Source organism: Hipposideros armiger, unplaced genomic scaffold (assembly GCF_001890085.2).
Source record: "Hipposideros armiger isolate ML-2016 unplaced genomic scaffold, ASM189008v1 scaffold_811, whole genome shotgun sequence".
In the NCBI taxonomy this organism is placed as follows: domain Eukaryota; kingdom Metazoa; phylum Chordata; class Mammalia; order Chiroptera; family Hipposideridae; genus Hipposideros; species Hipposideros armiger.
In genome coordinates this window covers 327249-355187 of record NW_017732161.1, presented here as the reverse complement: position 1 = coordinate 355187, position 27939 = coordinate 327249, and the positions used below count along the sequence as shown (strand labels likewise).

General features: G+C 37.8%; 1 protein-coding gene across 1 annotated transcript in view; it reads right to left on the bottom strand.

Moving 5' to 3' along the window:
• The window catches only part of L3MBTL3 (L3MBTL histone methyl-lysine binding protein 3), a 136790-nt gene extending 108874 nt beyond the window's left edge, over positions 1-27916 (bottom strand). Inside the window, exons 1-5 of the mRNA XM_019628837.1 lie at positions 27651-27916; positions 26046-26111; positions 7523-7640; positions 1177-1288; positions 738-812 (exon numbers count right to left, since the gene is read on the bottom strand). Of these exons, the coding sequence (XP_019484382.1) occupies positions 738-812; positions 1177-1288; positions 7523-7624 (289 nt within the window). The 5' untranslated portion in view covers positions 7625-7640; positions 26046-26111; positions 27651-27916. The remainder of the gene's footprint in view (positions 1-737; positions 813-1176; positions 1289-7522; positions 7641-26045; positions 26112-27650) is intronic.
• Between the last annotated feature and the right edge of the window lie 23 nt (positions 27917-27939).

Sequence of the window (27939 nt, the reverse complement as noted above, 5' to 3'; positions counted from 1 at the left end):
AGACGCCTTTACTACACATTTAAGTCCTGAAATTATTTATTAGGGTTCTGACCATCAATTTGAGTATTCTGCGGTAGAGGGACCTAGAACTACAAAAATTAATTGCCTCTTAGATACCAAACACATAGCCCAAGATTAAGTTGTATGTTAGCAAAGCACAGAATTTAGGAAGATGGTTCAAGGTAGCTAATCGACCCTGACTGAATTCTTCACCCGAGAACCAGATATGGGTTAGGAAACCTGGAGCGGCCACAACAGGCCGCTGAGCTTTCCACCTACCTAGCCTTCCTCCCTTGTCTTTACAGAGAATGCCTACTGACAATGCAGTATTTACATTTCAGCAACTAAGCTATCCTCTCAATTAAGATAGTTTAAAATATTAAGATGGCTCATTATCTCTATTAGCTACCTAAACACACATACACACACACTTCTCCTAAATTCTCTAATTTGACCTGACTTATGTTCAATTTGATCAGAGAATCTTTCAGTCATTAGACTGATGCTCAAAATAACCGGTTAAAATAATTTCCCAAATGGAGGGTATTTAAGGTGGGTGAGGTTTTTTTCCCTANGGAGGACAAACGGGGGTGACTCCTAGGTTTCCTGCTTGTCCACTGGGCAGATGGCGCTACCGTCAACTGAAACATGAGTTACAGAAGAAAGAGCAGGTTTAGGGGGAGGGGAGGAAGAAAGAGAAAATGAACCGCATTTTAGACATGTGGAGTTTGAGGTACCTGTGGGACATCCAGGTGGAGATGTCCAGTAGGCAGGTGGAAATACGGGCCTGGAGCTCGGGGGAGAGGTCGGGGCTGGAGATATAGATTTAGGAGTCATCAGCATATAGGTGTTAGTTACAACCATCGGAGTAGATGAGAAAAAAGTGGCAGGCTTTTGGCTAAATCACCTGGGTAGGCTATTACATGGATTTACTTGATAATTTCCAATTAACCTGCTGCTATTACAGATCTGGCATTAGGAAAGAAGACAGTTAATGGTTATTTTAAAATTAAAAGCCCCTTCCATATCAGTTTCGTTATAGAAATTTATCTAAGAATATGTGACATGAAGATCACCCAGGATTTTCAAAGGTCCAGCCTATTTATAAAACCTTAGACATTCTTATTTTAAAACTTTCAAAAGAAAGAAATGGCAAAGCGGACGACCCGTTCTTACCTTCTTGAGCAGTTGGTACCATCCAAGTTGTGGTAGCTGTTGCTTTTTTAACGTTTTCCATCTCACTCTCATCTGTTATAACTTCCAGGGCTCCAAATTCATTTACTCGAAACTAGCGAAAACATAGTAGAAAGAGGCAAAATTTACAAAAGTGTTCAAAGCAGTAATTATTTAATGGCTGATACACAGTCTTTTAGAAAATTAATTATGTTTTAAAAGTTAATTTGAACAATTATATCTAGACAAGCCTTCTACCAATATGAAGCCCTTTGTATTTCGGTAATTTTGGAATTTGGGGAAGGGGACTAAAACAAAGCAGCAAGGCACTTTTTAAGGATATAAACAACCAACCCCGCACTATCCTGTAGAGTTGACGGCTCACTTATATGGCCTGTAATTTCAAACACCATTTTTTTGCTAAGTTTTTTTTTTTATATTACAGCTTATTTGAGCATCGACATTAGTGAAAGGGAAGTTACTGTTTTCCCAGGAAGCAACCTGTCTCACCCAAGTTCACCTAGTTCAGATAGAAGAAATACCTTTATTCTAAACATTGTAACAGGCATCCATAGCGTTATATTCCAAAATATGAGCAAGGATGGCGGAAGCATAGGTCTCGTGACCCCCAGCCCTGCACTCCCTCTTCCTTTCACTGCTCTTTAGAATTCTCCATTACATTCACCTTTAGTCATCCAAACCACCTGGCAATATCGATGAACTCTGAACATGTCTACTAGCTCCAGGACAATTTCATCACTAAAAAGTGTTACTTTGTGAGGGGTGCATTGTTCTGTACACCTAAAACTAATAATAAAAATAATAATTATAAAAATTTTTTAAAAAGTAAGGGCATTTTGATTTCATGGACACTTTTGACTCCAAACATTGAAATTTCAACTCATTTAATGGCAAGCTGCAAACAAAATATGTTTCTGTAACTGCCTGGTCATACAGTGTGTGTGTATGTGTTGAAGGCTTCAGCAAACCTATGTGCAGGGCCCATCCTCTTTGAAACAGCAAGGCTTATTCTTATACTCATGAAGTTCAAAGTTTTCTGTATTCCCTCTGTTTTTCCATAAAACAGAATGACATTACGAATCCATGAATTTTAACAGGTGATGAAGAGTTAGAAAGCTCAAAATTCAAAAGGATAATAAAACTCTCTGCTTAAAGTTTTCAGATCTTTCACAGACATATATATGAGCATGGAAAAATATAGTATTAAAATAAGGCCTTCCATTTCCAAATCTAAAAAACTGATTCAGTCAACATGCCAATAGAAGTATTTGTTTTACCAAACTAGATTTGGACTACAAGTCAGAAAAATCTACAAGCAAAAAAGACTAATAATTATTCTTTCCATCAGGTGAAAACAGCACATTAAATAATTTTTGCACCTAGTCCACAATCATTAAATGCTTTCTAGGCAGAACAAGTTAAAATAGTTAAGGGAAGCGAAAATGTTTTCTCCCCACTACATATTCAAGGTACAAGTTCCCAGGTAAATGTACCTACCTAGGGTTAACCTAAAAATCCAGTCTAGAAGATGACAAAGGGTTAATTGGTAAGAAAAGACGTAAAAATAACTTCACTTTTTGGAAAAGAAATTAATTTTAAAATGATAAACTCTGAAAACAGAATATTTCAAAATAAAGCTGACAGTACCATCTACTGGGCAAGAGTAGAAAAAACAAGCTATAATGATTATTAATTAATGATATGAAAGACCATGACAGAAAATAAATTCTGAATGAAAATTTAAAAAAACAATAGGCGTGAACGTTAAAATTCAATCCAGGTAAGAAATTTTTATTCTATGTTGATGTTAATTTATAGCTATCTGACAATTACAAAATGTGAGAAATAGCACCAAACATTTACATTACACTGGAATTCTCCTGGAGCGTAGTTTCCAAAATGCTGCTAAATTACAAACCACCCTGCAGCTCAAACACTGAGAAAGAGAACATCACTAAGGCGAATCTTCAAATAGAAATTCATACCTATGACGCCTGGAAACTTGAGGCTCAAATACTTTCAGAGCTAAAAGGCAATGTTCCCACAATACAACATTTAATCCCAGTTATCGTTTTCCTTCTCCTAATATTTAGTGCCAGTCACTGACTATAGTTCAAGAACAAAGTAAAGACCAATGGCACTTGGGGACACAGTTAACTCCTGTAAGCCAGGGATGGACTTTAGGGGGTCTATGAATCCCATGACATATATGCAAAATTATGGTATGGACATATACGTGTGTGTGTGTGTGTGTGTGTGTGTGTGTGTGTGTGTTTTATTTTAATGGAGATAGGGCTCATAAGGTTGACGATATTCGCAAAGGCATCCTATAACCCTGAAATGTAAAGAACATCTACTCTAACCAAAGTTACTTTATCTTGAAAATTAACCTCAAAGTGCTTTCAAAGTATCACATCACATGCAAAAAGATATAGGGATCAATTTTTTTTTTTTGGCTTCTCAATTTGGATTTACTATGTCTTCCACAATATTTTATTATTTTGTAGAAAATGTTGGATAACACAGGTTGTTAGGTACTGGAGTCCCACAGATGGAATTCCAAAAAGACTGACATTTCCTAACATTTTTTTCCCCCAGTAAAACATTTGGGTTCTGAAATTGGAAATGCTTTCATGAATGGTTTTAGAACCATGAAAACTTGACATAATCATTTTAATTTCTTTTTTTGAGGTTCTTAGTTCTTTTAACTTAGACATCTAAAACACAGTATGAAATGTATCAAATGACTCCATTCTACAACCAAGACTATCAAAATAATAAACTTTACAAATGGATTTTTAACCAACTCAAATATATCAGCTGACATTGTAACATTTTCTGTAAGTGGATACATCCAGGCCAATCAGAACACAATTTCACTAAAATATATTAATGGTAGCAAAGGTTTTCTTTGTTTGACTTGGCGTGAATTACCTTTGATTCAATCATCTTCTTATTTTTGCTTGTAAAGGCAAAGAATCTTTTGCCTATTTTTGCCTGTCTTTAATAGATTAAAAGATACTGCTGAAGTTACTTTTTTTGTTTTATTACTTTCAAAGATGAAATTTGAGTTCTACTTACCAATCTGTTTTAAGGGCAAAGACATTTGGTAACTAACCTGTTTGAACATTAATCAACACCAGGAAAAGTGCACCAAGAGTGCCGGGAATTTATAGTTGGGTTTCTGCATTGCTGCTAAAGGGTCTTTCTCTCTGGTTAAGCGGCAACTATTTTTACTAGATAAGATGCTATCGCTCTTAGGAGTGCATGCGCATTTTACTCAGGGACTCCGAAAGATTAAATCCTTATGACCCAGAGGAGTAAGTAAGTCTCTGTGGATAAATTTCAGACATCATTAGAAGTTCAGGTAGAAAAACTGCTTTAAGGACCGGGAGCCATACCATACACCTTTGGACTATCACTTACTGTCTGCCTGTTCTAATGGCTCTTTCAAAACAGCAATATACTGCAGCATATAAAAATCTGTTCTCATGATTAGAAACTGACTTCTGTATATAAGCTGACTGTATTAACTGAATTAACTTCAGCTGGTTGTCTTAGGCTAGCACACTGTTTATTAGGAAATTCACATGCCTATACCCATTCAACAACAAAAGCTTTGATAGTACAAAGCAGGCAAAACATGATGTGAAAGTAAATGTCATGATTTATTCAAACTTCTTTCTAATATCTGAATTTTGTGAAAAATTAATTTCTCAATCAGATCTCTTAAGCAATTTGAATTTTAATAGAAAGAGCAAGTGAATTAGAAGTCCTAGGGCTGGCTGAGTAGCTCAGTTGGTTAAGAGCTCACTGAAAAGTGCAAGCTCTGAGTAACAGAGTCCCCAGTTCGATTCCCGGTCTGAGCTGAGCTGCCACTGAGCTGCCAACAGGTGGCAGGTTAGCTCAGCTAAAAAAAATACCACAAAAAAACAAAAACAAACAAACAAACAAAAATCCTAAGCAATATAATCAACTGGCTAGTCTCTGAATCTCTTTGGCTAGAAAGGGTTATAAAGTAGAAACCAACTTTTTAAATTATTTTTTTAAGTGGGGTATCCAACTATCTACAGGTCAGGAAGTGAATTGGATACATGGCAATTGCCCAGGTAATTAGATGAGCCTAAAAATCAAATCAAATAACCCAGATTATAATACTAAGTGGCTCAATTACCTGATTACCTTAATAAAAGTAATAGGTTATTTCCTAAAATCCATTGCTTAAAATACCTTCAGGCAAGCTAAATTTCTTAGGGATGGAAACTTCACTCTATTGTCAAAATCTAACTATACAAAAGTTACAAATGACAACCATCCCCCCCCCCAAAAAAACAAACAAACAAAAAAAACAACTGTTTGAGAAAAGGGATAAAAATGTACAGAAAAAATAAGGGACTGTAGCAATAAAAAAAAAAGGGGGGAGGGCAGTTTACATACTGTATCACAAAGCCAGAATAGATACAATTTATTTAGTGTTTTATATATATAATTGTTTTAAAATCTCATAACCACTTTATGACATAGATCCTGTATCTCCACTGTACAGATTCTGAAACTTAGGGAATTTAAATAACTTGACAAAGCTCATGTACCTAATACATGGATGACATTATCAGAGTCTGAGAAACAGTTCCTTCTTTCTCAAAAATTCCAGTACTTGGGGCCAGCCGAGTGGTGCACTGGTTAGGAGTTGGCTTGAGACGCCAGCTCTGATCAGCAGGGCCCAGGTTCGGATCCCACATGAGGGCTAGTGATGCTGCGCCCTCTACAGTTAAGATGGTGAACAACAGCTCGACCTGGAGCTGGCTGCTGTGAGTTGCCGGCGACAGCATAGGCTGCAGTGGGGCTGGCTGGGAGCGGGCATGCATGAGCTTTCACGAGCCGCCGTGAGCAGCCGTCCAATGGCCTCACCAGGGAAGAGTGCAATGATAATACCAACATGGGCCAGTCAAGTGACGTCCTCCACAGCTAGACTGAAGAATAAAAGGACAGCAATTTGTCTGTTCACCTTCCCCAATGCCCCAATAAATTCTTAAAAAAAAAAAAAAAGTTCCAGTACTCTTATTTCCAACATATCTAATCCAGACTAACACTTGGAGAATGTTAGAACAGGTAAAATCCTCAGTATTCATTTATTTCTTACTCTACCAAAGAGAAAATTGGTCCAGAGACCCACTGACTTGTTCAAGGTCACACAGACTAAAACTAAAAAATCAAATCTCCTCTCCCGATTTCACTAAACCTCACTGCAATACTTTTGTTAAGCTAAACTCAGATAGGTATATTGGCACGTTGCACTTAATCAAACCTTACCCAACTAAAATCTAAGTATTTTTCCAATAATAGATTGTCCAAATCTCACCCCTGAGGATGTACTAAGGCAGGCTTGGCTGAGATACTTGTCAAGAAGCCACTAAAAGGGTTTGGATTCCAAGAGTTTAGGTTCCAGCAATTTCTACTCAAGACAGATCAGAACACCAAGCGTTAGAAAGCAAGCAAACTGACAGCCTGTTAGGGAGATCAGAAGTTCAAACTCCTGAGTGACCAAGTACGAGCACAAAGTCTAAAGGGCCACAGACAGGTTCAAAGTTCTCCAGAGACAGGATCAGAACAAAAGCACATTTGAAATGAAAGCTGAGGGAGGTTGGCTTTCCAGACGGGTGCTTGCATAACCATGTTTCAAGGGGCAGCAGATGTGGTCCTTGAGTGGGTTTAGGGGCCTAGGAAGAAGCAGCAAGGTGAGAACCTAGTAAAGCAGCAGATGGAAGGATGGCTCTCTGAAGACAGTTCTTATTTATACAAAAGCAGTCTGGTTTACAGGGAGAACCAGCTTTTGAACAGGTGATTACATAAAAATCCATATTTACAGTATAAATAATTTAAAGGAGGTGAATAATCCTGTTTATTCAATATTTTAACATCCAGTTTTTAAATGAGAAAACTAGGGCACAGGGAGTGTGGTGATTAAAATGACAAGCCCATTCATACAAAATACTTTGAAGCTAGGTCTTCTAAGCCTATCACTGCCACATTTATTGGCCTTCATGACAGAGTCAAAACTGAGATGAACCTTCAAGAAGCTGTAACTCACTTTCCGCAAAATGAGCACCTGCTGCTGAAACATTCCTTGCTCCCCTCCCCCAAGTGACAAAGGCTTCTGCCAATCCATCAGCATTTCAAATTGTCTTGAGAGTTTATTATAGAGGTCTAAGCATCATATAAAACCTACAGCATTATGCTTAATGCTTTTAATTTTTACGTTACATATGTATTCAGATTTATTTTAACACACACACACATATAATTGTATGTAATAAAGGCAGCTTACCTTTAAATCACTTCCTGGCAACGTACCTACTCCGTCTTTCCAGTCCATAACACTGAATACATCAAATTCTTGACCACTTGTGCTAGAGGCAGATTCAGTCATGATTTATTTTTTTAACCTATAAGGGGCAAAAGACATATGACTAAATATTTCACATACAAATCAGTTTTTATTTTAGTGGTCATTACATCAGCTTCCTTTAATTATTTAATTTTCTTGATTACAATATCCTATATCCACAGATCAAGAAATAACTGCTTCAGAAATATCATTAACATTTCTTTCTAATGCAGTCCATAATATATTATAGAAGAATAAAATATTAATAACATTTCTAAGTTAAAAAGTGTCACAGTAAACATTTCTGTTCTTAAGAAGAAAAGAAATTCATTGTTTCATAGCATATTCACTTAAAACAAAAAATCACAATGTCATATGAACAGAATTTTTTGACCTCCAAATAGTTATTTCTGTTTTAAGACACTGAAAAAAGAGTAGGTATGGATAAAAAAATAATACAAAATGTTAATAAACAAAAAAAGGAACCATTTAGATAATAAAACAGAGCAAGAAACTTCTAGCCCATTACTGTCACCTACACTAAATTAGTCAACGAAGTTCATGGTATCAATACAACGAATGCACAGTGTGATTGATTCTTTCAAAAAATTAATTTATTTCAGTTGAAATATCTGCCAATTTGATGTCCTGGAAAATAGGAAAACAGTCTCAAAGTGTATAGCAAACACCAATAATAAGGCTATGTTAAAATAGCCAATTCAGCTAGCTAAACTGTAGTAATGCTTAATTTTCATTTTTTTTAAAGTTGCAAAACAAACTTTTTCATAATTGTGTTGTTAGTGGTGGAATTGATATTGTTATTCTGAGACTGTGATCTGTGTAGTATAAGATAAAACAAATAAGTTATTATGTTGGTGTCACTGAGAAACCCCAAAAGGTCAATAAGTCCTAAATTTGAATAGAAGTATCAGTATGAATTCTTGATACAATGTATCTTTAAAAAATATGCAGATTTTCTAGCTTTGTCCACCAAAAAAGTCTAGAAACAACCACCAATCAACAGTAATGATCAGTCTAATGCTCAAACTGTGGTCTCTAAATACCATCTCTGTAAGGTCTCCCCAGAGGAGGAGGTGATTTCTGTTGAGGGCCAGGGAATGTGCAAGCCTGGAACATCTCAAACAGAAAAGCAACGAAGCTATTAAGGACAACAGCCCTCCTATCAGAAGGACTCAGGAGCCAACGGAAAAAGCTCCAGCAGGCCCAAAGTAAGGATTCTAGTTGCAATGAACTGAAACACGTCAAGTAAGTTTAAATCCACAAGTTCATAATCTCAGAGTAACCAAACTGTTGGTGAGAAGCTTCCCTTCAGAAAGAATCCCTGCTAATAAATAAAGGAATGATAGAACTGAAGCATGACCATTTGCAACCCTTAATAAATTAATGGCTCTAGGCAACAACCATCAATAGCTGCTAAGAATACAAACACAATACCATCTATAAAGTAGTCTTGCCAGGAAAAAACTAAATCAAACTTAATTGGAATCAAGTCTGTTTACAGAAAATACCAGAAACAAAGGGACATGTTAAAGCACACCATAAAGACATAAGAAGCAAAATTCCGTGTCAGACACTCTTTTGAAATATTTCTCAAAGTGTGGTCCATGGGCCCTGGGGGGCCCTGAGACTCTTTCAAAATGTCCAAGAAGTCAAAATTACTTTCATAAAAATACTATACATTATTTGCTGTCTTTGCTATGTTGCCATTTGGATTCAGTGCAAAAGCAATGGTGGGTAAAACCTCTGGAGCAGCGGCACTGAACTGCAGCAGTAAACAATCTCAGCTTCAATAAAGCCCACCCTTGACGAAATAAAGTAGTAAGTTATATTGTCTTGCTATCTGAATATATATGTACACCTTTTTAACAGTCTGTGCGCTGAAACAGGAAGTACGTACCATGGTTGTCTTGAGGAAAAGCAGTTGTGAACTGTTTGAGATACAAGCTGAACAAGCTGTTTTTGTCATGGAAAACCATTTTTATTTGACAAACTACATCCATTCAGGTTTGCATATCTGGCAAATATTTTGTCAAAAATAAATGAAGTGAGCCTGTCACATCAATGAAAACACTGACAGCATTTGTTGCTAATGATACAATTTGAGTATTCATGAGAAAAATCATAATTTTGGAAAACTTGTATCTACCACCATGAACTTGACAGCTTCCCAATAGATAAAGACTTTTCTAAGGAGATGGGTGGTAATATTCATTAATACAGTTTTTAAAATATTTCATAATGAAATATGTCAACATTTGGATGATCTGCACAACTCAGCAAAGCAGTATTTTCCAAATGCTTGATGTTACAAAATTATGCATGGGTAAAGGATCCATTCAAAGTGCAAGACAGACCAATAGATTTTAAAGTAACAGAGTGTGCAAAGCTGATTGATAGGGTTTCAAATTGCATATTGCAACTAACCTTTAAGAAACGACTACTTGTTAAGTTTTGGGATAGTATCAAAGAAGAATGTCCGCCACTAATTGAAAAGACTCAAAATACTCCCTCCTCTTCTAACCCCGTACTTGTGTGAAGCAGGTTTTCTTGAAATATTTCAACCAAAACAACATATTGCAACAGACTGAATGCAGAAGCAAATATGAGAATCCAGCTATCTTCTATTAAACAAAAATTAAAGCGGTTTACAAAAATATAAAACAATGCCGCTTCTCTATTTTTGTAATTTTAGAAACTACGTTTCATAAAAATTAATCTTACATATACTTGTGTAGTGGGTTTACTATTGTTTTTAAATAGTTTATCTATTTTAATTTCTAATGCAGTAAATACTGATACAACTTATATAAATAATAGCTCTTTGAGGTTTTCAATTATTTTTATGAGTGTAAAGGAGACTTGAGACCAAAAAGTCTGAAAACCACTGCTATACAGGATAAAAATTTGATATTTTCCCACATGCACAAACAAAAAGGCAAGGAATAAAAAAAAAAATTTGGAAGAAGAAATTCGAAATTTAGATTGCAAGAGATTTAAGACACATAATACAAATCACAATACCAATTCACATATCTTGTTTGACCCCTGCTTTAAACTATTAATCATTATTAGACAAAACAGAAAGCATGGATGACAACTGTCTACTTAGAGTAGTACTGCTGCTTTTTTTTAGGAGTATGATGATAGTGTGTATTTTTAAAAGGGGAGTGCTTTCTTGTATTTCAGAGATACAAACTGAAATTGACAGATGAAATGATGCAATGTAAGGACTTTGCTATAAGTTAATCAAGGGGGTGAAGTGGTGAAATAAGATTGGCAATGCGCTGGTAACAGTCAATGTGTGAAGGGTCCATGGTGGTTTATTATACTACATCTTAGTTTTGCATTGCTTGAAAAGTTCTATAATGAAAATTTTTTTGGAAAATATTTTTAAGTACAGTCTCCTTAGATATATAATATACATTCATCTTAAAACAATCAATAGAGAAAAAACCTGTTTCTAGCTATCTCCTGTTGGACTACTAGATGCTTCAATTTTTTTCCCTTTAAATTAGAAAATGTCAATCAGACATATATTACTAAGTCTATTTCTGATCATTTCAAAATTTATATACTCTGAATTTGAAGAATCATCAGATTTCACTATCATTGAGTCTTAATCCTCAAAGCAAGAATTAGGATGTGAAGGCCTGAGGAAGGATTAATCTAAGAAATAGTAAAATCATTAGGTAAATTAAAACTTGCACTTAAATTCTCTATGACTCCTACCTCACTGAATAGATAAGATCAGCAACAAAATCGACTTCCCTGTTAAGTGATGGAGGAGTCGCAACTTCTTGATAGACACAACTTCTTGATAGACAGTAGAGTGATAGACTAATTTCCCTGGTGGAGAAACTGGGTAAAGACTTTAGTAATCCTTTAAAAAACAAAGTTTTACTGAACTTTCTCTATAATTATAATAGCATTTGTTCACCAGGCAATCCATGCCAGACATAATATATACACTTTTTAATTTATTAATTCGACTTCACCTTCTTCCAGAAAAAAGATTCAAAGCAGCAGACAATATACATCCATTATTTCATTGATTTCTTTCCCACAAAAAGCCAGGTTCATTATCCTTCCAGTCTACATTGAAGAAAGTGAGTTGTAGAAAGGTTCAGTAACTTGGCCACAACCATAGTTAGTGGCATGGCCAGGATTTGAACCAACGTCAGTCTGATTTCAACCCAGGCGATTTTCCTCAACTATTATCTAATGTTTGTAAAATCTTGTCCCTTCTGATAATCTGGCAAAACCTACTTTTCCCTATGCTACTCCTTGGACATGGCAAATCCAGAAACCACTTTATTAGGGCCTAAGTTCTTGATTTATGTATATTAGTGCAACATGTACCCTTTTAATAAAACACCATCAAATACATGCTTACTGACAAAATGTCGCTAAGACACATATGCAACACAAATAGATTTTCAATCTTTTCTTGCTTAAAAACCATAAAGGTATAAAATTCACAACAATAAAATCTTGTGACTAAGAAGACGAATAGGAGGAGAAATCTAAAAGCTAATACTGTACAAAACTTGCAGTAAATGTCCATTACATGTTTTAGGAAATACTTAGAATATGATTTTGCTATACAAAACAATGGCTATATTATACAGTATACTCTGCCTATAAGCACATATCTAAAATTTATAAAGAATCGTTTTATTCTAAGGCTTGGGGACATTTTGCATAAAATATTGTAGCCTAAAAATATTCACTGTATCGTCTTTCTCATCATCAAATTTTGAAGTCACTGACTACTTTCACTATCACAATTAGTCGGAATAGCTAAGACAGGTTGCGTGTTTTCCCACCATCTTTTAATCAGTGGAAGAGCCAGCAACCAATATTATTTTAACAGAAGCTGCTTCTACAACGCCCTAAGTAATCCTCCCGTTTCCATTCTCCACAAGTGTGTGCATACAAACGCGCATCCTTTCATGCCAACAAATCATGTTTCTAAAAGTTAAGCATTTTTCCTTTCTGGTATGTAGAAAGACTTTGTTTTGTCTTAAGTTTTCTTTAATTATCACCTGGCAGTATTCCATAATCCCATGCGTAACCTGTATTCCACAGACCAGAAAAACCAGGTAGGTAATAGTCATTCATATACAAGTCACAATCAGTATTTCTCATTCTGCAGAAATCCCTTTCCAGTTTCTCCTAAAGGTGCTGAGATTTCCTAAGCGAGTTCCTTAGAAGTGCACCATGATGGGTCCTCTGTGCTCTCACACAAGATCCACCATTTTCCTCCTAATCTCTTCTAGGTTCTAATAGTTTCCAGCCACTGCTGACATCAAAATGGGACAGCTTTGGGGTTCAGATGTCCAGCAAATGTACCAATGCAGCTTCTGATTCCCACTAACATACACGTCACAGCTGACAATAGCTCTAATCAAGGGTCCTGATGTCCAGTGTGCTCCCACCAATGCCCACTGTGGATGTCTCGGCAAGGAGATGACTTTCCTGAAGGTAGAGACATTACTGCTGGCACTTACACAAATGCAGAACACTCCCGAAGTTCCCCTTACTGTGAAACAGTTCACTTCAGCTTTTACTAATGTTTATTACAATCTTCTTGCCCTAAGCCTCTAACAAAAGGGCTGGAGGACAGACTGAACGACATACAACACTGTCCTCAGAATTACCTCCTGTATCTCTTTCCTGCACCACTCACTGTCTACAAACCAAAGCTGTGCAACATGCTTCTCCCTTGGGACACTGTGTGTAATGAGTGAACTCTCTCAATCTCTCATGTAACTAAGAACCTCCTACCTATCATATACACTAGTAATCTAGTAACATTAGGTGGTGAAGCAACTGGTTAGTATCTCACATTCAAAAATCTTATGTTGTGAGAATATGGGTAAGCAGGCCCACTCATACACTGATGGTGGCATTATAACTCAAATCAGTCTCCATGGATATCAATTTTCAAGAACATATCCACCGACTCAGCAATTCTACTTCTAGAAATGTATTCTACAGATACTTGTACATATGTATAAAGGGAAAAATGTCAAAGGTTAGTCACTGAATATAGCAAAAATTTGAAATGACCCAAATGTCTATCAATAAAAGCCAACTGTGGTACATCCATACAATAGTATATGTATAATATCATTATTTTTAAAAAATGAGGAAGCTCTTTACATTTTGACATAGAAAGAGCTCCATGATACTACCGATTTTATGCAAGATATAGAAACTATGTACTGCCTTTTATATAAAACAAAATGGTGTATATAGATAGACAGATAGATACACACACACTGCTTATATGTGCATAAACTATCACTACCAGTTTATCAGAAACTGGTAACATCAGCTGCCTCCAGGAAGGGAAAATAGTTTTCTGAAAGATAGTCATGAAAGGGAACCTTACCTCCATACATGGTTTTGTACCTACTGAATGTTTACATATTTTCTTTAAAAAAAATAAAATAAATAAAAACGTTTTAAAATTCTGTTTCAGGTTTATTTTAAATAGTTTATGTTATGAAAGACATGTCTTCCTATGTTTGTTATTGAAGCCAACAACTGAAGCTATAGACTAGAAGTCACTGAGAGAAATCAACTTCCCCAAAGCTCCGGGGCAATTTAACTAGTAAGGATTTAACTGTGTATGCAAATATATCAGCTCCACAGGTCAGATGGATAAGAAAAGGAAGGGGAAGGTTCACTTCACAGCTCAGGTATCAGAAATACACAGCAGATACTTGGCATTTGCAGACTATTTATCGTTTCTATCATTCCTGAATGACATCTGAAGTTCCAGTGACATTTAGTAATTTGTCATTTTGCAGAGACATGATTCTGAATCACAGCTGCCATAAACCTGAGAGAGAAGAGCAAGTCGCCTGGACCGGCCAAGGTCCAGGTAGGCTTTTTCAGCATGCTTAGTCTCAGCGCTACGGCCATTGTAAATAAAGTGATAAAAACTTTATTCCTTGTTAAGAAATGAAACAAAATTAACTGCTAGTTGATTCTAGTGTTGATGACAGAATGAAAGGAATATAGAAATGTTTATGAAAGCAATAGGTCCAAGCCACAAAATAGAAGTTTCGGATAAATTAAAGATTGAAACGTCAAATGCAATGATGACTCAGACACATTTGTGTGAACGAAATTACCAAATGCTCCAAAAGGAAATAAGTAGAAAAGATGTGTGAATTTGTTTCAATAAGTGCTCCAGACAGTACAAAAATTGCTCATCAAGTGAGATAAGTAGTTAAGGTCTAGAGAGATCATTTACATTTTTCAGTTATACTTTAGTAATGTGAAGGAAGGAATTATGTGCTAAAATAATTTTTTATTCCAGGGGAGAGTTGGTGATGGTCTTGTGATATATCCCTCACAACTGTCAAGAATCTACCATATGTTATTTTGACTAGAGATAAACAGAGTTTGTGCGTCCTTCATGATCCTCCCTTTATAAAATTCCTTTGCTCATATCTGCCATGAGTGGATAAAACGGTGGCTCAGAGAGAGGGGCACAGACTCCCCCAGTGTTGAGTTCCTACAGTATATTCAAGATGAAGAGCCTGCCTAGAGCTGCGATGAAGAGGCGAGTTCCCTGAAAGACAAGCAACCCAGTACAGGATGCGCAAACATACCATGAAAAGAGTGGGCCTGGCCTACAAACCAAAAGTCTGGATCTGCAGAGAAGGTAAGAAATAAAGATTACTGGGCCGGCCGAGTGGCGTGATGGTTGAGAGCTGGCTTGGGACACCAGATGGCCCCGGTTTGGATCCCACATATGAGGGCCAGTGACACTGCCCTCTACAGCTAAGATGCTGAACAGCAGCTCAACCTGGAGCTGGGCTGCCGTGAGTCACAGTAGGCTGTAGCACCTGCTGCAGTGGGTTGTCATGGGATACTGTGTGTAGCCAGCGTGAGTGGCTAGCAGCCAGCGTGAGCGGCCAGCAGCCGCCATGAGAGGCCATCCAGAAGCCGGCGACTGATGTGCCTCACCCGGGAAGAGCGCAATTATGGTGCCAACTTGTGCCAGTGAAGCAACATCCTCCACAACTAGACTGAAGAACAAAAGGACAGCAACTTGTCTGTTCCCCTTCCCCCAATTCCCCAATAAAAATCTTTAAAAAAAAAAAGAAAGAAAGATTACTAAGAAAGGGTACTAACTGTGGCCTAGCTACTGCTGCTCAAACCATTGTTTGCAAATACTGTATTTAAAAGAACCGCTAGTTAACATTTACTAAGAACAGTTACATATTTTTAATTTTACAGGTTTTTTTTTAGAGTTGTATTTTATAGAGTTGCATTTCCAAAAATAAAGTACAGAGAAGGTAAGGCCATGAGCAGTTGTAAAATGGGTACAACATCATCTCAAGAGCAGCACCTGAGAATCAGATAGATTAAAATTCTGTCACTCAGATGACAAGCTGACATTATCAGTGCCTGATGTCAATGGGCTAAGCTTACCAGTTGGGGTTAAGAGGGCAATGAATCTTTTGTAAAGAGTGAGTCAGGAACGCCAACCCTCGAATCATCATGACCCAAACAACAGTGACAACTATACAGATGAGTAATAGAGCAATGAGAAAAGTAAACCTCCACCATGGGAATCCAATGCCTTGTTGCTATGATGCCCACTTTCATATTAGCACCGGAGGCTGGCTTTTAGTTTATTTTGTAGAAATCATCAGTCACTAACCAAACGCTGGGTCTGGCACATTGTGACATACTCTAAAGTCCTAAATGTCGCTCTTCAGTGAATAGGCACAAATCAAATACTTCATGGACCATCCTCAAAACTTGCGATATTCTCCCAAGGTCCTCTTTCCATCCCTCACCCTTTCTTAAACCACTTCCTTCCTTTCCTCCTCCTCTGTTTACTTTGCAAAGTTTGACAATTACCTACCCTGTGACTTCAGACCAACTGAACTCTTGAAGTCTCAGTTTCCTCATCTGTAAAGTATGGAGACTAACAGAACCTTTTTCACTGGACAATGAGGAGGATTAGATGAAATGGGCCAATATCTTGGCACAGTGCCTATCACACAGTAAGCAACCGATAGTTAACTTTTTATTATAATTATCTGGTTTAACAATTATTTGAGTTCATGAGAACTGCCTAGTGACCTTAAAAACATTAGGCAGTGGCTTTTTCCCTCTTTCATTTTAAGTCAACAGCATCTCTTGGAGTAGGCCCTGTTTTCGCATCTACATCACAAGTTGCCCACATCACTATATAAAAGTAGCTATTTTATTGTTAATAATCCCTCCTAGTTACATGTCTCCAGAAGAGACTGCTGGCTTCCTTAACAGAACAATACCTCTCAGGTAATGGAGAAGGATTAGCATGTGGGCAGAGCTGGACAGGAAGGCCAGGCTCTCTTCAGCACCATGCTGCTCTGACTGCACACTGCAGGCCAGGCCAAAGCATTTAAACAACAGAGAAAAGGCTAGGGCGACACTTCCCAAAGTCTGCTCTTCATGATCAAGTTTCATGGTAAAAGAGCTGTAACACCCTCAGGGTCTTTGAGAGAGGTACAGCGTACATCAGCAGCAGTGCAGCAATCTGTGAAGTGCTGTCTAAGCTGAAGTGTCCCACAGTCACTTAGCCTTGTGACTCTTATCACAGTACATCGAGTTCCACGGAACACCCCCTTTTGGAAAATGCTGAGCTATGGAAAATAAATTTAGGAAATAAGATCAAAGGAGGCAGTGTTTTACAGGATAGAATTTATTCATCTTCCAGTCAGATTCAGCTACAAGGATGCTACCTTCTGGCCTAGCTCCCAGCCTGCCTCCAAGTGTTGAGACTGTATGCAGTGTCTAACACTGGGGTACAACCTCAGGACCTGTAATCCTCTAAGTCCAGAGAATGTGATCCTGAGAAAGATACGGCCGCTGCCTCCTAAGGTCTGTCTACGGTTTTCTGATTTACTCTATGATGGCCTGCTTTGTACCTTCATGACACCAGAGAGGTACACAGCTTGTAAGGGGAGGACGCACATACCCACAAATACAAAACCATACAGGAGTAATCAGACAAAGGCCATAAGCCTAACATCCATTAAAGGGACACAGACATACTGGAGCAGAAGCGTTTCTTCCAGCTTTGTCATTTAAAGGATCTCACCAATACCAGCTTATTTGACACTCACAACTACCTCTTTCGATTGACAAGTATTCTTATCCACATTTTACACATAAGAAAAATGAGGTCATCCAGCCAAAAAACAGATTTTTACTTCCCAGACAGTGCCCCTCAGACTATGGCACAGTGCCCAACACAGAAGCCAATCTAATGCAATGGTGAAAAGCACAGGTTCTAGAGACAGGCTGCCTGGGTTTGAGTCTTGATTTCACCAATGTACCAGCTATATTTTAAGCAAGGTTCCTAACCTCTCTTGAGCCTTCGCTCCTTCATCTGAAAAATGGAACAGGAATATCTACTTCATAGAGATTTTTTCTTTTCAATTATGCACGTCAGGCTGCTTTGCACATAGTGGATGCTCAGGCCATGACAGCTACAGTTATTTTTAAGAAAAGCTGATCTCCAGTGTCCGCATTCCCTTCAGACACGGGTTTACCAGATGTCTGAAGCATACCAGGGCAGAGGAATGCTAACTGTTTGTTGCAAAGGCCTATTTGATTTCTCAGGAGTCCAAAGATGAGGGTAGGGAAAAGTGGGGAGTTAAGAACAATGGTAAGACTCTGGGATATCATGAACAAGTAAAATTTCAAAATGAATTTGGGAAACTGATGTAAAGTCAATAACTATTAGTTTTGCCAAGCTCTTATAAAGAACACTTTTCAATGTTCTTTAAAGAAAAACGTTTTTATAAAATAAGGACATAATCACTGAATAACGACCCAAGACTAGGCCACTGGTAACCTTACTGCAACAGTTTTGCTGAGGAGGCATAAGCGCTTCCTCACATGCCAACTGTGGTTCCAGAACCTGCTTTCAAGAAAGCTGGTAACAGAGGCAAACAGAAAGCACACTGGGAGATTACAGCAAGAGGCCAGTAGGAAAAAGGGATGAAAGCTATGAATCCTCCCCGAAGGGGACTAGAATGACTCCAGTGCGAGTCTTTCTCTGTAGGAGTACTGGAGTATGTATATGTGAAATGACAGAAGAGAGGCTGGGGAGACAGAATCTCTACCCCCGCTTATAATACATATTACAATGTATCATGATCTATCTTGAGGAGGCTTTGGCGGAAAGAGAGCTGGATTTATTCATTTTTTTATCCCTTGTGAATATCTAAAGTAGGTTCCAAATAATATACATCAAATCAATGAATAAAAAAGAAGGGGAAAATGCAAGACTGGTTGCCGGTGGGAGGGGTCTGTGGAGAGGGGAAATTAGGAAAAAAAATCTTCGTTTGTCCATCTAGCGCATATGTTCCAGCGACAGTTCTATCTACCAACTAAGCTGCTAAGTATTTATTTACCTCTTTGGCAGAAGCATAACAGCTCCAAGAAACACTCCTTAAGTGTCAGTGGAGAACACATCAAAAGAAGCTAAATTCAAACCTCTTAAATAGGCTTATTCAATAGGATAAGAGAAAAATCTAAACTCACACTTGAAGCATCTCTCAACAAACACACACTGCTACAAAGAAAAATTTTCCTTTCAAATCAAGCAAGACAGATACCAGGTCTGATATTTTACTCACCCTGCCTGACAAGAACTCTGAATCACACACATACTGGAATTGAAATCTGTTGTGGGGAGATGTGAAATTTTGCCCTGAGGGCCCAACTTCATAGATTTTAGGTAGGCAAAATTCTAGATCATTTCAATATGAGAACTGAAATCATAGTACCATCAAAAACAAACCCTTGAGAATATGGGTCTTCTGTACATATCTATCTTTATGTAGTAAATACCTTAGTGGTAACTAATCTATGCTTCCTTTAAATATGGAATCAATTATTCCTTCTTATTGATATTTTCTCAAAAACACTTCCCTTGTATTTAATGGTCATATTTTAATAAGGATGATCCTATATATAACATAGCAATGGTTTATCTGATTTGCTACCTTTTCTGCCGTGAAGATCGTATGCAAAAGGGTAGTCACTGAAGGCAATCTTTACAAAATCTCAACTTCCTGCCCTTCCGTTTGTTACTGTATGAAGGATGAATTATTTGAGATTCTGTGGCCTAACCTACATACTTCCTCTAAAGGAGGAACAGAAAATGAAAAACGCCTTTCAAGGAAAAAAAAATGTACATAGAAAATGAAATCACAAACTGACATTAACAGGCTTATGGCGTATTTAATATACTCTCATCAAATGCTTTTATTTGAATTTCACTTTCAACGTACAGACTATAAAGGTATCTCAATTTGAGGCAGAAATAGCCTGAAAAGTACTATCGTATCAACATATTACACTAGTAGGATAATAACAGAAATTTTATACCATTAGAGGGATTCAAAGGGCATAAAAGAACAAGAACCTGTCTGACACAGACATTTCAATGCTTATGCAAAATATGCATGAACCTAAATTTAAAAAGAGAAACTAAAAGTATCTTGTTCTTTATTTTACTTCATAATTTTTTTTAAAAAGCTAAAAGTCTTATTGTCTGTTTTCTTATTCAGCTTCATATTTTTATAGAACATAGATTTAAAATTAAGATTTACACTTGATTTCTCTTTTCCAGGTAATAAATTAGATTTGACCAGATTTTATTTCCCTCATAGATGTCATGTCTACAGGCTTATCTTGATAACCATTTGTAGCTAACCTCTTTATCAAAAGGTTGAACAGCTAGGCCTCAAATCCACCAAATAAGGCCACAAACCAATAGGGTGAATTATTTAAATCACTTAACAACCAGATTAGATTGACCACTTAGGAATTTCAACTTACAGTTCAGGGTTCAATCAGTGTAACAGATGGGGAAAAATAATCAACAATCCTACTCAAAATGATCTAGTAAATGAACTAATTTAATTACATAAAATTACATGTAACATAAAACTATGGTCCAATCTTGAAAAGGCCTGGCACATAGCAGGTGCTCAAATAAACTTATTAGATAAAAGAGCTTTACGTAGGGAGAAACACTCCACTACCCTATAAACAATGAATGCAATGGCATCCTTCTACGTCAGACGAATGCTCTCTTGATGGACCATAACTCGTATAACAGACATTCTATAACTTCCACTGCAACACAGGGCCACCCACTGAATCAAAAGAGACTCTTCACCTCATTTTGTAAACATGGGCATGCTCTTCTGGTTAAAAAGTGTAACATCAGCAATTACAATACTGCTGATGAGTATATTCTGTCATAGTCCCTATTTTCATTTTTTAAGTTTGATTCGAACACTATACATTCCCCTTGCCCCTTTATCTCTATCCCTCATTTTTAATTTTCTTCTTTCCTTTGTAGTCCTGGCTTCTGAGTAAATTGCATCACCTTTTAAGTTCAGTTTGTATATTTAGGTCCCACTTTTTATTGATCAGTTTACTTTTTTTTGATAACTAACCTATTGCCTTATCAAGTCTCCTCCTACAAAGAACAAATGAAAGCTTTTTAATAAATAAGTGCAGTAATTCCCAAACCTAATCTGAATGTTTTGTTAACAGTTTGTAATCATTTCAAGGCCATGAGCTAGACCAATGTGTTCTTCTCAGTATAACTCACTAATTGGTCTTTTCCTAACTCTTGGTTTAAAAAAGGAAAAAAACAAAAAACAAAAAAAGAGGAAAGTAAAGAGATACTTTTCTTCCCATTGTTTTTTCTTACACCTATTTCCTATTGCTCATCTTAGTAAACCCACATACAAGAGAAAATACATTAATCTGGAAATGAGTTTTCTCAGAAATAATTCCAGGAATTATTATTTTGAAAATCAGAAACCTAAAGACAAAACAATTATAAGCCAGTATCATTTTCCCTGGTCCCACCCCTTTCAAACTGCAGGATATGAACTCAGAGAAGTTACTAAGTATCTCGGAGTGCCAGTTTGCTCTAAACGAGAAATAATAATACCAAATGCTCAAGGTTAGTCAAAGAGTTTGAGGCAGTACCCAGTGCCTAGAACAGTACCTCGGCATACAAAAAGCACCCGGCATTTGTTGGATGAATGAATGAATATAAAGGACCTAGCTTATACTTGACATTCAGAAGGCACTCAATATACAATTGTACCTAATATATCAACATTTCACAGTGTTTTGCAGAGGGCGCCCCACCTGCCAGGTCCTTACTTTAACACCACATCCAGCTGTACCCCTACAGTACCTACTGCATTTATCTTTATCATTCGTTAGCAATGAACCACGGCTTTGTTTTGTTAATCACCACTCTATGTGCGTAGGTTATTTCCTCACACTAGATTATGAGTACACTGAGGCCAGGTACTGCTGCTACCTTTGTGCCTCAGCACATTCACGAGACCCTGTACTAAGTGTTGATTATCTGAAGCTCCCCAAAAGAGGCTTACACAAAACAGATGCTCAATAATTATTTGATGGACACAAAACACTGACTTACAGAAATAACAACATAAAAGGCATTTTAGTATTATATATAATAAACATGTAATTCTTCCCATCACTATTCAAGCCATTAATACTAAATCCAACTCTGAGGAAGAAACTGAGGCTCATCAGCAGATCACCCAACTTGACTCAAGTTCCTCTCAAAAGTCTTGTTCTTTCCACCAAACCACCCTGTCTCCTACATAGGGATTTCTTAAAGGTCCCAATCTGACTTCATAAATCAAATTCAGTTATATTTCAAGGGCACCCTTTCCTAGTATTTCCCTTTCTTTCACTTACTGCATAGCTGATGCTGCAATGAATACAAACTCGTTCATAATCTGCCATTAGTGATTCGTATCCTCACATCAGTGAAATAATTTAACTTAGTAAAGAGGTAACCTGAGAATATTCCCATTGAATAATGAAGCCCTTTACAAAATACATCTTCTACGGCCCTAAACTTCAAGACATCATATGTAAATATAAACACATACGAATATACAAAGAGTTCTTTTTAAATACAGTGTCTCCCAAATACACAGTTTACTTCAAATACACTGTCCCCCAATTCCTTGTGAGGAATGAGTCCCTCAATAGTAGCGAGTAGGGACAGTGGTAGAGCAGATCGTCATCACAGTCACCTTTGTGAACACACTGGCCAAAGAGGAAAAGAATCAGACCAAATCCATCTCCCTGGCCAGATATACAATTCATGTATTCCTTGACATTGGGTAAAGAGATTCTTATTCAACTTCTGAAGACTAGGCATTAAAAAAAGGGATGTAACATATTATATGTATACAATTATATGCCATGGACCTGCATTAGTTAACCCAGGAATCCATGTTCCCGGGCTCAGTGGCTCCCAAGAGTGCTACAGCCCTTACTCTTTTCTACCGACACCAAGTGCAGCTGTTATACTCCTATTAGCAGAGCTCAAGAGTTGTATCTACTTCTCGGGTAAGAGTCTAGGGAATTTCTCAAGGGCAAACACCTAGTCTTTTAGTGTCTGGCACTGTAAGCACTCAATAAAAACCGGTTAGCTAGTAGAAACATTGCCAGAGGGATCGCTCAGGTTCCCAACCTTGGGACCCCAAGGGTACCTTGTCCCATACCACAAAGTAACTTCTCTTGTAAACTCCCCATCCTAATTGTACCTACTATAAATAGCCTTGTTTGAAACATGTTTCTTAGAAATAAACTACAAAAAAAAAAAAGAGTAGAGATTATTCAAGAACCCAACCTTCAATTACTCACGGACTAATTAAACCAGATATATATTAATATTCCTTCTTCCGGGCCAGCCGCGTGGCGCGTTGGTTAAGAGCTGGCTTGGGACACCAGAGGGCCCCGGTTCAGATCCCACATATGAGGGTCAGTGACACTGCCCTCTACAGCTAAGATGCTGAACAACAGCTCAACCTGGAGCTGGGCTGCTGTGAGTTGCCGTGAACAGCTTAGGCTGCAGCCCCTGTGGTGGCAGTGAGTTGCCATAGGCTACTGTGTGTAGCCAGCAGCCAGCGTGAGCGGCCAGCAGCAGCTGTGAGCGGCCGTCCAGAAGCCGGCAACTGATGTGCCTCGCCCAGGAAGAGCGCAATGATGGTGCCAACTTGGGCCAGTGAAGCAACGTCCTCCACAACTAGACTGAAGAACAAAAGGACAGCAACTTGTCTGTTCCCCTTCCCCCAATTCCCCAGCGCTGTTCCCATCCCCCAATTCCCCAATAAAAATCTTTAAAAAAAAAAAAAAGAAAAGAAAACCACTCCCTGAGGGACAGTTTAAAAAGAAAATATTCCTTCTTCCCTTCACTATTGGGTTTTTGGATTCTTAGACCATTGATTGTATAATCCGTAAGAAAAGAGAGATGAACTAAAACTAAAACTTGTCAGGGTATGTCAAGTTCAGTATCAACAAATGGAAAATAATGACAGCTAGTACTTGTGACTTTTTTTTTTTCTCTCTAGGTAATAGTTGGTTATAATTAGAAAAAAATAGCAAAGGGGTCTAGAAAACACAGGGGGTGGGGGAGCCCTATGCGGCCCTTTGCCTAAACGCGTCATTTGCAGGATCCATCTCCTGGCCCCTATATTCTAAATCCTTACTATCCCAGTTACCTATTTTATCATCCTCATTTCCCAACAGACTCATGCAACTAAAATATTAATTACAGGACACGAATTCCCCTCACACCAACCTTTCTACTTTCATCACCCTACCACTTCCACAATTAGGCATCATTTTCAATTTGAAGTATTTATTTCATTTACTCCTACCTATTAAATGACTAGCTTGGGATAAATAAATTTCAGTTTGTGTTCAGCACCATGTTAAAACATGGTCCCTTCTCTTAAGGAGCCAATACCATAAAAGATAGACTACTTTTTTTTTTCCTAAAGAAAAGAAATATACCCTAGAAGTACTGTGACAAGTCCGTATAATATATACACCAGAAACCAATCTAATAATCTTAGCCAGGAATTAAATCATTCTGTTTTGCCCTCAACAACCTACCTTCCGTCCTTCACAAAGCCTGGCTGAGGTAAAATGAGTACCAAACATAGGAATTAATTGTTGATAGTTCTCAAAACCTCACTTTGATTCTTTCAACAAAAGAAGCAAGGCAAGCACTGTTGCTCCCAGCTTCCAGATGGGGAAATGTAGGCTCAAAGGGGTAAAGTGACTTACACAAGGTATTTAGTGGCTAGCACTCTATCCACAGCCCCAGTGACTCCCCAAATGAAGAAAAATAATCACTGTCTTCCACTCAGCATGTTTAAACACAAGACTAACCATCCTAGGAAACACATTTTCTCTGCTTGAACTCTACTTCTGTCTGTATGATGTTCTTATAGTTGGGATCTTGCCCTATTGTCTCTGCTGCATCGTACACATGAACCACATCTATTTATTTTGCTAATAACGCTATTCAAGACCATCCACAAGCAGGAACTGACAATAAACTCCAGTTAACCATTTTTATATCGGTAATTATTCAGTTTTGATATCTAGACCACACCTATCCTGGTTATCAGGTGGCCTGTGAGGATTATTAGTCCTGTTCATAAAAGATAAAGCTAATTTGTTTTCTTTTGTTTTCGCTGAACCACTATTAGCAACTCCTTTAAGACTCAAGACTGCAAAGGAAGATTAAAAGCAGCAGAAAAGGAAAGGTAAAGGATTAAAGGGGGGGGGGAGAAAAGAAAAAGGTATAAACAGTAGAAAGCGCTCTGAGTGGCAAAATGTACTTCGATACTCTACCCAAATGAGGGCTGGCCCATTCTCATCTGCCTGAAAATGACCTTTGTCCTGAAAGCGGGTCCTGGATTTCTAAGGACAAATCAGCACCCTCCAAAAATGCCAAAGGGATCTGCCTAGACAACAGCTGTATTCCCTGTGGAGATACATTCAAAAACTGACAAGTCTATGCTAACACACTAAAAACCCACTGCAACTCTATGACATGATATTTGGTATAAGTCATCCCATGTTGGATTCAAGCCACAGGAGTTAAATTACCTAAATATGCCTGAAGTTCTTGCTGTCAACTTCACCGACAAAATTTTACCAAGTTCCAGAATCTTCCATATCACTGTGTACTTATACAACAGTTATATTAATTTACAATTGCTTTGTTCTAGTTTTCCAACTTTTCAACTCCAAAGAATAAAACAATTTACTGTCAGTAGAAAACAGGTGCAACTGAAATGCTCATTAAGAATCTAGTAAGACAGCCAGTGCGAAGATTACCAAGGACAATCTCATAACTTTTCCCAATGTTTTATTCCAGCTTCAATCACAGTGTCAAGACTTTCAAGCATTCAAAGCAACCCCCACAAAATGATGGTTTTCTGCCATTCTTGTCCCACACTCTCCTTCCTGGTCCCCATATGCAGCCTTTAACATTTGCAAATACATCAAGCAATTTGTTTCAACAGGCAAATCTTACCTAATGGCAGTGAAGAAATAACTGTCTGGTGGTCTTTATGATTGCTGTCCGCCCCCAATACTTCTCCTGAAAGTGTAGCATTGATTTAAAGATAGAAAAAGTAAAATCAAAGCATTGCCTTAAAAAAAGAAGTCTTCACGTCAACCATCCACAATTACAAAATTCAAATTTTGAATCATGAATATACTGCATAATTTCATAATATCGCCTAGTATATTAAAATAAAATAAACTAGTTCTAAATGAGGTGAAATGAATTTTATCATTCATATTATTCCCCATATCCTAAATTCCCCCATTAAAGTCTCTCTCAGTATATGACAATTAAGTGAAGGTTACAGGGATCATTTGATTCAACTTTCTCTCATTGCTTTTACCTTTAAAATTAAAGTTATTTTATAGAACACACACTGGCAAATGAATAGATATGTAATCAGTTTTTGTCCATATATTTAAGTGTTTAAATCACAAATTATACAAAGTAATCAGAAATAATTTCTTGCCCAGTGAAACAAAATTACACTCTTAGATCTAAAAGGGACCATTTATTTTATGACTATATGTAACTGTATGGATAAGATACTAAATACTAGCCTTAAATTATATTTACTAGAGAATAAAATGATCAGCTCATACAAAAGACAAATTTCAACTGAAGGTCTTTTCCATTATTTTAAAGTTTTAAGCACATATTGTACTTTGTATTTTTATTAACATTCAAAATGAAATTATCCACAGTCTCCTGATTAAAAGTTTATCAAATGTATAGACAACCATAAATTAAAAAAAAAAATTTCTAATCCAGGGAGTGAGGAAGCTCAAATTTCAGAATAAAAGCAAAGTATTTTTCCCATATAAATAATGAGGAATGGAAGTTACAGGGTCTGGGTCCTTAGAATTCATTTGCTCCCCGATTTACTGAACATTCTATTTCTGATCAGCATCCTTGCACACAACATCTGGCTGCTCGCTCAGGTCCTCTAATTACTTCCACGTCTGAACGGACTACGTAGCTACAAGTAAAGGCCAAACTTTGCTCTCGGCCTTCCGAACTTAAAGATGCGTTTAACCACTAGAGGTCTCCCCTTGGCCAGTTTTGCACGTTCGCTATTTTGCTGCACTTGAAACTTTCCGGAGAAATGCTCTACTCGAGTCAGTGTTTTTCTAAAAACTTGCGCAAAAATCCACGCGACTGAGCTAGCCAGTACGGAGACTCGCGGGCTCCCAAAATCAATAAAGATATCACAGACAACGCTTTAGGAGAAACAAAATTAAAAATCAACGCACTGGCCCCGGCCGCCCCCCTCCCCGTTCTTATTTCTCATCTCAGTTTCCCTTAACTTAAACTAAGAACAATTAAAAATCTATTTTTGTTTCTGTGCACTTTGAATGATCTCTAATGCATTTTTCTGGCGGTAGAGCCGAGGTGGTTAAGGAGCGGGCCAAGGGATGCAGGGAGGGGGAAGGGCCGAGCTAACAGCGCCCGAGGAAGTTGCATAAGGAAAGAGACTCCGTTTTTTGGGTCCCCTCAAAAAATCGGCGGGGAGGAGGAGGAAAAGGAAGCAGGGGGGAGGGGGGGAAGGAGGGAAACCGAAGCGACGTTTACCTTCGTCTCCCCGTGGAAGGGTGGGGTAAGAGTCACGGTCTTAGCCACCCCGGAGGGTTGCTTGTTACCCCCACGTTTCTCGGAGCGCAGACGGACAAACAGATACCCCTACTCCTCCGCGGGGAAAGCGGGGAGGAGACCGTCCGCTTTTAAACTTTCTCTCACGGTCGCACTGTGGGCCGTGCTTTCACCAGAAAGGGTCGGGGGAGAGGATTATTAGGGCCTTTTTTTTTTAAGGTAATTAAAGTTTTAACACCAGCACAAAAGTTGCGCCCTCCCCCAGCCCATG